General features: G+C 41.6%; 1 protein-coding gene across 5 annotated transcripts in view; it reads right to left on the bottom strand.

The window, feature by feature from the left end:
* The window catches only part of TSC1 (TSC complex subunit 1), a 105,834-nt gene that overhangs the window by 73,602 nt on the left and 18,864 nt on the right, over positions 1-13,368 (bottom strand). For all 5 annotated transcript variants that reach the window (XM_085881580.1, XM_085881582.1, XM_085881578.1 and 2 more), the window contains exons 8-9: positions 11,066-11,229; positions 5,778-5,863 (exon numbers count right to left, since the gene is read on the bottom strand). In XM_085881580.1, the coding sequence (XP_085737706.1) occupies positions 5,778-5,863; positions 11,066-11,229 (250 nt within the window). The remainder of the gene's footprint in view (positions 1-5,777; positions 5,864-11,065; positions 11,230-13,368) is intronic.

Genomic DNA, 13,368 nt, shown 5'->3' with positions numbered 1-13,368 from the left:
GCATGCGTTCCATTTTTTTCAAAATAGAACTTTTAGCATAAGATGTCTTTGTGATTGTCGCACTCACTGAGGTTCCACATTTAGCACATTCTTTTATCTTTTCCAGACTATTTCTTATTGTTAGCAACGTGGACTCACTAAGGCCCAGCACATGCTGCACATCAGCTGTACGATCACCTCTTTCATACCGTCCTAAAACATCCATTTTTAGCTCGCCTGTTCGAAGAATAGAGAGCTATAGCGATACTCCTGGCGTGAGCGTGAGCGTGAAAATGTTAAAGTTTTTGGTGCAAGTTATTTCCTTTCTAATGTTTTTATCTACCACACTATTTTTTTACTGATTAAAATATACAAATACATATATTGCTTTAAAATTATTTGGATCAGACTTCACTGCAATGCTTGATAAAAAAAATATTATTAGACTAGTCTTTTAAAAACGAAAAACGATAAATATATAAACAGGCGAGCATTGGATGGCTTTGACACCACTCTGGTTACTTTAATAGTGATGGCCTTCCTCTGCTCGTACTACCAACCTTGCTACTCCATGGGAAGCTTTCCAGTCACGATTGCAAGGGTTAGCTTATTACAGTGGCACAATTCACATTCAAAATGGGAAGCACTTCACTAAACGCACAACGCTAAGTTGGAGGGTTTCTGGAAACTGAGGAAGAAGGAAGGCAATCAAGCTGGCACCCGGGTGTTATCGTGAACACGTTTTCTTTTTGTTCAGTGCGAAAATGTGATCGCAGCGTTAGTCACAAGTTCAAGTGGCATAATTCTAATCGCTCGTGAAAATAAATTAAACGAGAACAACACTCTTCGATGTCAAAAGATATGCCTCCGCCCACATTATTACATCATTATACATACTTGAACAAAGTTTGATTTAAATCCTGAACTCAGATTCAAAACATTAAATAATTCTGGCTGCCAGATCATGCGTCCGATCAGGTTGAAATTTAAAACAAATATGCCCCATGAATACTAGATCATAATTTCGACATTTCGCATCAATTGATGAAGCGGTTCAAAAGAAATCGTTTAAGATTTTTGTTCAATCCAATATGGCTGCCAGACCATATGACCTATTAATTATTGTGAACACCATTATATCACCAAGGCTTGGTGAACATGTGGGTGAAGTTTCCCCTCAATGCGTCAAGCTGTTCTGGAGAAGAGGACGTTTAAAGGTTTATTCTTCAAAAAAGAAAAATCATGGCTGCCAAACCATGTGACCCATGACATCATAGGTGGGAAACCTTTTTTTTTCCTCATGGAAAGGCAATCAAACTGTAAAGTTTCGCCACGATTTGTTCAGCCATTTTGGAGCTTTTTGAAAGTTTATTTGTTAAAAAAAAAATATGGCTGCCAAACAACATGACCGATGGCAATCAATTTTTCCTCTCATACAATTTGGCCCGAGATGACCCTTAACATTTTTCATACTGATCGGATAGAGTGTTCAACGTATGCAATCAAGACACCAATGACATCAAAAAAAGGAAAATCACACTCATTTCCAATGGGGAGTACTTGACAGGTGCCAACTTTCAATTTTTTTTTCCATGGAGAGGTTTCGAAGATACAGAAGTCCAAAGTTTTTCCTTCTTACCTCTGCCACCGAAGGTGAAGGAGGTTATGTTTTCACCCCTTTCTGTCTGTTTGTGTACAGGATATCTCAAGAAGTTGTGGATGGATTCAAATGAAATTTTGTGGACAGGTTCAGTGTGCGACAAGGACAAACTGATTATATTTTGGTGAAGATCTGGTGAAGATCCGACTACTACAATTTTTAAAATGATTCTTCACCATTGAGAGATCGGGCAAAAAACGATATAATAATGTATAACATGAAATTTCAAAAATGTATCAGGCCCGATATGTTCTCGTGAATCAGGCATTACGTGGCAGAGGTATGCGCTCCACCGAGTGCCCTTCTAGTTTCCAACATGGCTGCCACATCACATGACCTATGATGTTATAATTATCATTAAAACATTCTACATGATTAGTAACACATATGGTGAAAATTGGGCGTTAATTCAATAAGTGGTTGCAGAGAAAACAGAGAAAATTAGCACAGACGTACGTACGTACATACGGACGGACAGAAAACCCAAAAACATAATGCCACCGGCAACTTCGTCGGTGTAGGAATAAAAATTACCCCCGTGTGGGGGTGACGGTCATCTCTATAACACCACAAGTTCTCAATGTTCAGTTATGACCGAAGACTACTGCGCAGTTCGAACTGCGCAGTTTGGTTAAAGATGACTCGGCATTTTTGCGTGCGGGCACGAAATTATATTTTGAAAATAAATGCCGACGTTTACATTTCGGGTTTTAAAACTTTTGCACCTTCGGTGGAAAATGTATAAATATAAAAGGCTAAAAATGTGTTTTATATTTATATTTCATTTCTCCTTCCTTCCTTCTTTGCGAATCGCATCAGCGTTTTTGGCCATCTTCCAGATCACGTGACGATCAAACGGGAAGGAAATTCAAAAATCTTTCCAGTTAGATACAAGATAATATTTTTTACTATCATAATCAATAAACAGTTGCCGAATATCTTGTGGAATGGCAGAATAGATAGGTTTTGAAAATGGCGATTTTTAAAACTTACTTGACCTCGTGACCTTGACCTTGAACCCGGACAAAAGTTATATCGTTGTGCAACACTCATCGACCTCTAGCCACATACTAAGTTTCATCAAGATCGGAAAGAAAAATTGTTGACGGACGGACGGATGTACGGACGGATGTTCGGACGGACGGACGTACGGACGGACATACGGTCTGGCTTTATTAGGTCATCTCGGTAGAGATGACCTAAAAATGGTATAAATGACAGACTATTCCAAAAATGCGCAAACAGAACATGCATAAAAGGCGAGCTTACCATACTTGAAACACCCTGCAACCCATGCCAACAGAAAACAGACTTTTTGGAACGCCGGACACATTTCCATCCAATCATGTAACTTTGTTCAAACAATATCCATGGGTAGTAGTACTGCAGCATAGCAAACCAATTGTTCGACTTTTCATAACAGCCCCAAAATTGGTACATATGTTGACATGTATTCTGAACAATTCTGGAAATGGAGCCACTCAAGATTTTGCCTTGGTCAGCTTTGGCGGCCATTTTCCAAAATGGCCACCATTCTACTTTAACAACATGGGATAATATGTCATTGTTATTCTCTTTGTAGGTTTCTCAGAGGTGATAAATACTCCATGTGATGTGCATTTACAAAGGAAAACAATACAAATGTCATTTGTGTTGATTCATTATATTTCCAACCATTGTATTGGGGGGAAAATGGTCATTTTTATGGGAAAAATCCATTTTCGCACACAGCATCAGTGACAGGTTCAGAAGTATTTTGTTGTGGTGGTGTTAGTGGTGGAAATGGTGTTGTAATTGGTAATATTGGCTACATGTGGCCCATGCTGCAGAACATGACCGTCGGATTCAAGTTCGAACCGTAGACACCGACGTCTTGGCGGTAATGGTAGCCCAGGCGCTACCATGCATGGATGAACTCTGGATTGCCTTTGGGACGGGCAAGAACTACCGCTACATCCCTGCCCATGAAATAGCTGCCACCCTCAGTCCACAGAAGGCATGTTCCCTCCCTGTCTTCCACGCCATGACCAGATGTGACACTGTATCAGCATTCGTGGGGCATGGGAAGAAATCTGCCTGGGCCACATGGAACTCGTTTCCAGAACTGACAGATTCTCTTGTGACCCTGACAACCACGCCAGTCAACATCCAGGATGACACAATGCACTGCATTGAAAGGTTTGTGGTGCTCCTCTCTGACTGCACCAGTCCATATATGGACGTCAACGAGGCCAGAAAGAAACTCTTCGCCAAGAGGAACTCCGTCCAGCGCATCGCACCTACCTACGATGCTTTGGAACAGCATGTGAAGAGATCAGTCTTCCAGGATGGCTATGTCTGGGGGCAGGTCTCGGTCCCTCAACCCGTGCTTCCATCACCAACAAGCTGGGGCTGGCGGCAAACAGAGGATGGGTCCTACGAACCGCTCTGGACCACACTCCCTGAGGCTTCAAAAAGCTGCTTTGAGCTGGTGTCGTGCGGCTGCAAAAAAGGCTGTAGAAACCGCTGCAAATGCAAGAAGGCTAATCTGCAATGCACTGGACTGTGTGCTTGTAAAGGAGAATGCCAGTAGGCAGACGCAGTAGAGACAGACCGAGATATCGGCCGAGCTTAGAATGTGCAAATGCAAAGTCGCATTGCTTGTAAAAGTGTTGACTTCTCGATCCAGAGCCAGTACACTTGAGCTCAGAAACTCATATTGTACTCGACTGATGTATGCGTGTACCATGTGTCCTGGTAGAATGGTAGTAGACAGTAAACCATAGCCGCTTCAAAGTGAAGTGTGCAATAATTTGACTACATTTTCTGAGTTTGTCGTTATCACGATTATCAGTTCCCTTTTCAAAATAGAGTAAAGTATGTAATCTATAATGCAATTTTGGTTGATTCCAAACCCATTTAATGTGATGAGTATCATTTGACTATTGTCCTCCAGGCAATAATGGGTACTTTTCAGCAAAAAGTTTCAGGAGAGCAGCAATTTACAAGTCAAATAATGGCTTTTTTTACTGAAAATACTGGCTCATAATATTTGAATATGCCTTTTCATGGTCAATTTACTGAATTTTACACTTTCCTTATATCTACCACCAATACAATAAGAAAATAAGAGCATATAGCCAATTTCGCGAAAGTAGAATGGTGGCCATTTTGGAAAATGGTCGCCGAAGCTGACCAAGGCACAATCTTGGGTGGCTCCTTATCTAGAATTGTTCGGAATACATTACTCTACATGTGTACCAATTTTGGTGCTTTATGCAAATTTGAACAATTGATCTGAAATATCAGACTATGCTGCAGGACTAGAGGCACTCCTATGTTCAAAGTTTTGTGTCAATCGCTCAAGCGGTTGTGGAGAAAAGGAATTCATTGTAAAATTTAAACACAGTAATACATGACAAAAAACAATAATAGTACAACAAAAACCCATGATCAAACTGTCAAAACTGCACAGAGAACAATTCAACAGACAATTACAGTATCACCACCACCACCACCACCACCACCAACCTTTTAATATTAGTGACGTTCATTAAAAACACAAACAGGAAATGACAAATGATTTCAACATTCTACTGGTTCTGCTTAACCACATTAAACTTAACCTGCTACCAGAGCTCGTCTGTTAATAAAATGTATGTAATAGGTGGATTATAGATTTAGCCTTCATCAAAACTTGTTCATGAGAAATTACATTTCTGTCCATCTTTCCTGTGAGGATCTTTCCAGCCTGTTTTGCCTTTCCAGCACTCTCTGTGCAGTTTTACCAAAATCACATTTCTCATGAACAGTACATCCATCACCCTACTTGTATAAATAGATAAATAGAAACATTACATGCATCCAAAATGGTAACCCAACAATGCGCAAGTTGAGCAGGAAGTTGAGAGAATGGTATCTGTGCCCGAAGCGCACACTCATAAACTCGCTCGCATCCAAACATCTTCCAAGTGTACATGGTAATCAGATGGCCCCTTACGAAGCAGAGACATTAAATTGTATAATTCTCTCCATTCGGATCTGACCTATTGTTCTCGTTTTTACGGGGATGAGACGAATGTTTTTACATTGATAGAGTTTATTACACTTTGGCTGTTCAGAAATACCATCAAGATCATCTGTGACACCGCTTCCTCACCTGACCAGAGATGGCATCTTGGTTCACACACAGAGACAGTGACAAAGGCACGTGGCCATGGGAAGCCAAGGGAGATGATCCTCGGGCTGTGAAGATAGGTGGAAAGTGGAAGCAAAATAAAAGAAAATTAAAAATATATATATTCAACTAGAAACTGCACATAAAATTAAAGTTAGAAAAGCTATCATCTGACAGCAGAATCTATCGTACTAAAAAGATTTCCAAGGGAAGAGCTTAGACTGCGCTTATGCGTTTGCTCTAAATTTACCGCGCAAAATTATTTTCACACGAGGCAGGTCGATATCACAACAAAAACTTTCAACTATTTACCAAATTCATAGAAAACGTTTAATCCTATTTTTCAGGGAATGATTGCACACGTTATGCAGAATAGAGAAGTCCTGATGTAAATCAATTAAAGTTAGAAAATCTGACAGTAGAATCTATCATACTAAATGCTGCACAACCATTTTTCATACATGCACATATATTTATATGCCTGGTGTTGGCTTAATGGTGGATTTGGGATCCTATGATCCTGAGGTCAAACCCCACTCAGCTGTTGAATTAATACCAGGTGGGGTGAACTCTGCCTGTCATCCTTCCGAGGTCGGCAAAACGAGTGCCAGCTTGCTGGTATCCTGTGTCGGAGTGGCGACCCGTCCAGTATTGTGCCCCATAGCCAAGGACACTGCTTAGGCAGCATCAACGCTCTGCACAGAGTATGGTCCCAATGGAAGGATGGATGGACATATATTTATGACTTTGCTCATTTATGATCGGAGATACAACTTTCTTTCTTCCATTTTCTTGTTTAAAAAGAGAAGAAAATAAGATAAAAGGGTTATCTTCATCTGCACCACATTACTCCATGAGCATCCATTTTATACAAACAAATAATTTACTACAACTGCCTAAGTGCAAACCTTTGACAAATATTATGATGAAATTAACAACAAAATGCATTACTTTTAACCGTACATTGTGTGTTTGTTTAGTGAGTGCCTTTTTGGTAAGTTTCTCGCAGAGTCATTTCTGGCATAATTATATCCTCCATAAGCTGTTTACAAAAGTTCCAATGAGACAATTTCAGCGAAATCACCACCACTTGGTGTCTGTCTCAGACCTTTTCGGTTGTTACTTATCCAATCTCAACCAAACTCGTCAGGGGGTTTAGGGGATGTGGAGACTTCATCCACTCCCCCACACTCCACTTTCAGGGGGTTTTCCACCCTGGAAAAACTCCGTGTTATGATGTATACATAGCTTATCGTGGCGTTTCGTGTAGCATACCAACAGGAAGTAAAATTATTAGAACCACAAACTAGTCAATCATTTATGTCCAACATCTGATTACCTTTTTAAACAGTCGCTACTGTTGTTCAACACTGAACTGGAAGAAATCTGGGAGAAACCCAATGTCCTTGAGGCATTTGATGCTTATCGCATCCCTCACAGCTTCTAACAGATCTGAGCAATCTCAACTTGCAAGGCTTATAGGTGGACCACTAGATATGCCACAATGATCTTTAGCTAATAAAGGTGCTTAAATGAGTCTTTACGCATGAATGACATATCACGTTGCACGTCAGATTTTTCTAACCATCAGATTATATATATATATAACATATAACTTGGGGCCTCATATACGATTTCTCCCGGCCATGGCTTCAAGCGTGACATTTAATCAATGCATTGCTAATGGTTGCAAACATTGTTCGATAAGATAATCACCTGAGTGAAATTTGGAGAAAATTGGATGTACTACACATGGGCGATGTATAGGCTAAGAGTCGCTGGGTCCACACACCCACCAGAAGTAAAAACTATTATAACCAGTTATCCAGTTCTGCCAAGTCACGGCCGACTTCTGGTGACATTCACGATCAGATGTCTCCAAACATCCCTATCCTGGACTGCTTTCAGAAGCTCCGACAGAGTCAACTTGGTTGCAGGCTTTGCCCCATCCATCAAGGTATACCCTCCACCTCTTCCTCTTCTTCCCTGAACCCTGCTCAGCATTGTTGACTTCGAGACTTTTACTTTTAGCCGCGTTGCGAACGCTGGCTCTAAGAGAGCTCCGAGTTGTTGTTGTTCTTCTTCTTCTGGTGAAGACAAAAACTTTATGACGCGGCTCTCGTTTTGCACAAGTGTCCAACCAAAGGGTGCCAGTTTCTGTTTTAGCATCAGCGCTTCTACAGTATGAGGATGATCTAATTTCTTCAATCACCGAGTTGTTTGTTCTTCTTGCCATCCATGGAATTTTAAACATCAGTCTCCAAGCACCACATTTGAAAACTGTAAGTCTTTTTTTCCCTTTTCACTGTTGATGACTCACATCCATACATTGCAAGTGGAAATACCAGAGCATTCACCACCCTCCTCTTGATTTGTTTTGTCACATCTTTGTCAATCCTGACATTGCTTTTCTCTCAAATTCCAACCATCTATTCATTTCTGCTACACACTGTCCTCTCACTTCAATTTTTTTTTAAAAACCCAGGAAGATGAAACTTTCCACATGATAGTCTCCCAATCTGACCACATTGATCTTCTCAGTCGATAAGATTTTTGTCTTTTTTTAGGTTTAAATAAAGACCAGCTTTTCAACTGTCTGCAGCAATTTCATCAAGTCTTTACTTTTGCCAACAGATTGGCGTAATCAGCATACTTTAGATTGTTGATATATCTTCTATTCCTCAAATTCTGATTCCAACCTCAATGTCATGAAAGTTACACTTTTCATCAAAATTAACACCACAAATTAATCAAATCTATTCCTTCCAATGATAATATAAACAAGTCTGGAGACGGTGATGGTTCACGAGCAATGTACACGGTTCGCCTTTTCTATTTTTTGACCTTCGAGGGGACGCCACGGGCAAACTGGCGGGAATCGGGAAAAACGTAAATGATGAAAGTTGTAGTACTCGAAGAGCACTACTTGCATACCAACTTTCATTCGAAACAGTTGAAAACCCTAGGAGCTCGATGCCCAATTTATTGATTTTTTTGACATTTTCTAAGTTCGTGACCTTGTGACGAAAATGAAAAAAAAAAATCGAGCTCCGTGGGGCTGTGCAGGTGCCATTGGGCTAACCAAAAACCGAAACCCCTGCCAGATTCGACAAACCCCCTCAGAGAAGATGTAACTTGAAACTGGCTACCCCCTAAAAACACATGTTTTTTGGGCGTGGCTCTGCCCATAATAGGCAAACACAACTCAGGAAAACAACTAGATCATGATAGAAACCTCCCACCCAAATTTTATCAGGATCGGATCAAAACCCACGGAGCTATGCTCGGGACAGGCAGACAGACACACACCCATAACGAATATAGTGGTCACTTACTGACTCTTGAACCAAAATGCGAGCTGGCAGGATGGCTTAGAGGTACGCACACTCGCTTACAAGCTGTCCCGCCTGTGTTTGAATCCCAACCCAACTATAAACTGTCAGCCTGGCGTTTCAGAAGCAGGGCGATTCATCAATGTGTGCCGTCCTTCTGATGGATGTTAAACGAGCGTCCTGTCTGCCAGCATTAGTTTGTGGACGTTAAAGATTCTTTCTGCGTCCTTTGCGTGGAGTAGTTGGGCTATTGCCGGCACCATGGCCAAATTCCAAATTCCTGCAATAACCTTAGTTGAACATCAGGCCTGGCCAGCCAGTTTGTGAAAGACTTGGGGCCAAGCTTCCCCACCCCTCTCCGTCCCCTGGCCGCTGCCGTAGGGAGCAGGTGTTTCTAGTGACAAGAAATAAGGCCCAAGGACAACTACTACAAACAGTTGGCCTTCACCTGGGAAAAACAAAAACAAAAACAACAACCCGTTTTCTCCCATGGACAACTGTCTGTGGCTTTATCGCATGCAACAGAATTTCACGGCGATGGCGATCCACAATATTGCACATTTACAAAAAACATCATTCTTCCAGCAACTCCTGAAGCATGCCAACAATTAAAACAATCTCCACACCAATCAGACATCAACTATTTCATATTTTAAAGGCCACACGTCCACATATACATTGATGTCATCACAACATGAATAAACCTAATCTTCTGTCCTGACTATGAGGTTCTACAAGGTCAGTGATATGTCGACATCACAAATCTGGTGTGCATCAACAACTCATCACATTCATCAACTGCCACTTCAACAGGTCTATTTGTTGGTTACATTTTAATAAAATTAACGTTTTTAAATCAAGGTCTGAGAAGAGCTAAATTTCAAGAAGCTTAAAATCCATATCCTCAATAATGCGACTTTCAGTGGATTTGATTCCCTAAACTTTGGGATACCAATCATGTCCTCATTACAAGACCACCACTGCACCCTGTGTCCATGTAGTTTGTGTACAAGAGCAGTGTCTCCGTATGTGATATGTAAGTAAGCTCTTCCAGGAGCATAAAATGCTGCAAGAAGTCATTTTATTCATTTTCCAATGTTTGATAACTTTTTTGGGTGAGGGGGGTTTCAGGCACAGATGCATAATTTTAGGTTGGGGGAGAGCGGAGGGGCGCAAAAATATAATTCTGTGAGCAGAGCGAGGAGAACATTTTTTTGTGGGAGTTTCGTTTTGTCATAAATTCTAAACAAGTATTGACAAAAACTCTCCAATACACTTGAAAAGAAGTACTGAAATGAAAAAAAAAAAATGAAAAAAATTTTTTTCTCAGAACAACATTTATTTTTAATTATTGTCTCTGCATCATAAAAATCCAACTGAATGAAAATCAGACAATGCATGTAATGAAACAAATGACATCATAATCAAAACAAATCAATGCCTGACATGGAAAAGTGACCTTTGATCAGAATTATGGTTTTGCAATCAACTGAATGACTTATTTGAATAATTCATAACAAACAAACAAACAAATAAATTTAAAAAAACTTTCTTCTCCAACACGTTTGATGCTTCTTGTATACCCTGGAGAATTTCCCACGATCAAAAAGCATGTTCTTGGGTTTTGAAAACACAGACGAGACCGAGTGTGGAACTCTGGATTATCTGATACTTGGGATACCATTCCACGTCTTGGTTGATAAATGGTTCGGAGAAAAGGAGCATCTCCGATGACAAATTATAGGGAGGGGAGGGGTTGGGGGGGCATGCTTGGTACTCCCCCCACCCCCCCCCCCAACCCCACCCACTCGGATCCACCCCTGTGTTTACCTTATAGTAACTGAGGCTCATGGTTGTTCTATGTTGTAGTTCAAATTTTGGACAAGACAAAAAAGGGAAACTTGCAGAGTAAGCGAAATATGTCGCCGCATTGCTCACCGTGCCCAGTGTGAACAGAAGTATCAGGTGTAAAGCAGGGAAGACAATTTGTGCCAAACATCTCATGCGTGGAGCTATAACTCTCTTCAGTTGAGGCTTCCTTCGGGTCCAAAGAGACCTTGGCACACTCAATCACCACGTCCTGTGTCTCGTACCTTTTCCACCTGTGAACACGTGGAGTTATTGACACAAAGAAATACCATTATTCAACCTTTAATTCAAACTGACCGAAATGACTACAATAAATGTATAATCAAGTGAAAGGGCAAGGGTCTTTGTAAGGATGATCTAGTCTTACTAATCCACCAAAATATATCCTTGTGTTATGAGATAAGTGTGGCAGCATTATGTAGTATAGAGCATAGTTTCTTTAAGGTGGAATATTTAGGAATGAATTTTTTTTTCCTATATTGCCTTGTGGTACAAATCTTTTTTATCAGCTCAACTAAACGTTTTTCACTTTTTATCTCCTTTCTTCCCTTGAAATGATACAACCCTCTGTTTGACTACCCCAAGGCAGTTTCTTGGGCCCATTCTTGTTCCCATTACACACAAAGTCAAGGCTCGTGCAAGAGTTGGAACATGGAATGGATCAGGATGCAACAGAACAAGAGGGACAGCAGAAATGGGGGGGGGGGGGGGTGGGGGAGGGGATGACACCAACCGCAGGGTTGAAGGATAAAAGAGAGGGAGACTTGGACAAATAAAGGAAGTGAGGAGGAAAGAGGAGAAGGGGAGGATGCTACATAAATGACCTCTCCGAAGCTCTGAAAAACCCACTTCCTTTTCACAACCGACTCCACATTTTGTCGTACAGTAGCCCATCTCGATAACCGGCAGAGAGTAGCTGCATAATTCTCTGCCAATGGAACATCTTTCAAACCAAGAAAATGTGTGTGTGTGTGTGTGTGTGTGTGTGTGTGTGTGTGTGTGTGTGTGTGTGTGTGTGTGTGTGTGTGTGTGTGTGTGTGTGTGTGTGTGTGTGTGTGTGTGTGTGTGTGTGTGTGTGTGTGTGTGTGTGTGCGCAGTTATTCAATATAACCTTAAACACACACACACACGTATCTTGTGCAGGGACAACCATTATTCAGAGAGATGTAGGGATGGTTTCATATGATCATTTTTTTGTGACCATCCCTACCTTGTGAACATACTTTTTGGAGAAACATCCTTACATTCTTTTACATTTGCTTGAAATGTTTTTATGCCTCAGCTTACAAAGTCTATACCGAGTGTTGGCTTAATGGTTCGGGATCCTAGGGTCCAGAGTTCAAATCCCACTTGGCCATTGAATTAATTTTAATTCCAATTTGCCACATCTTTACCAAAATTTAGTCAGTTTGGTAGAGCGCATACGTCTGCCACATAATGCCTGATTCAAGAGAACATATCGGGCCCCATACCCTGCGTGAACCGGTTGAAATGGGGTAAAGCTCCTGGGATCTGTGGCATCCATGCTGAACTTCTCAAGGCTGGTGGAAATGCTGCACTCGTGTCGTTGCATGCAGTTCTGTGTTCTGCCTGGAACACAGGCATCATCCCAATTGACTGGAAGAGGGGCCTTGTTTTCCTCTCTGGAAAGGGAAGGGTGATCGCCAAGACTGCAACAACTACCGAGGGGTGACGCTGCTCTCAGTGCCGGGCAAAGTCTTTGCTCGGATAATTCTTGATAGGGTTCGCCACCATCTGCTTGAGCACCAGCGTCCAGAGCAGTCAGGCTTTACACCAAAGAGGTCAACGATTGATCGTATCCTTGCTCTTCGGGTCCTCACCAAACAATGACGAGAGATTCGGCAAGGGCTGATTGCAGCCTATGTTGATCTCTGTAAAGCGTTTGATTCAGTGAATCAGGATGCCCTCTGTAGGATTCTTGGTCTTCGTGAGGCAGCACCAAAACTGATCGATCTGATGTCTGAAATCTACTTTGGTACTGAGAGTGCTGTGAGATGTGGTGGTACCATCTCTGACAAATTTCCAGTTGTTACTGGAGTTCGTCAAGGGTGTGTATTGGCCCCCACACTTTTCAGCACTTGTATGGACTGGATTCTAGGGAGGATGTCGGAGAGATCAAGCTGCGGTGCATCGTTTGGGAATGTCAAGATCTCTGACCTTGATTTCACAGATGATGCAGTCATCTTTGCAGAGACTTTAGAAATCCTTTTGGGGGCCCTCGAGGTGCTGAATGAGGAGTCGGAGCCGCCGGGATTACGGGTTTCCTGGGTCAAAACTAAGATCCAGCCTTTCAATGACATCTTGGATGCTGCTGTCCTGTCTGTGCCTGTTTGTGGTGAGGATGTTGAGGT

The sequence above is a fragment of the Eptatretus burgeri genome, chromosome 5, assembly GCF_056783735.1.
Source record: "Eptatretus burgeri isolate ZD-2024b chromosome 5, Ebu_testis_v1, whole genome shotgun sequence".
Taxonomy (NCBI): domain Eukaryota; kingdom Metazoa; phylum Chordata; class Myxini; order Myxiniformes; family Myxinidae; genus Eptatretus; species Eptatretus burgeri.
The sequence above is the reverse complement of the archived record's forward strand: the minus strand, read 5'-3'. Positions and strand labels throughout refer to the sequence as shown.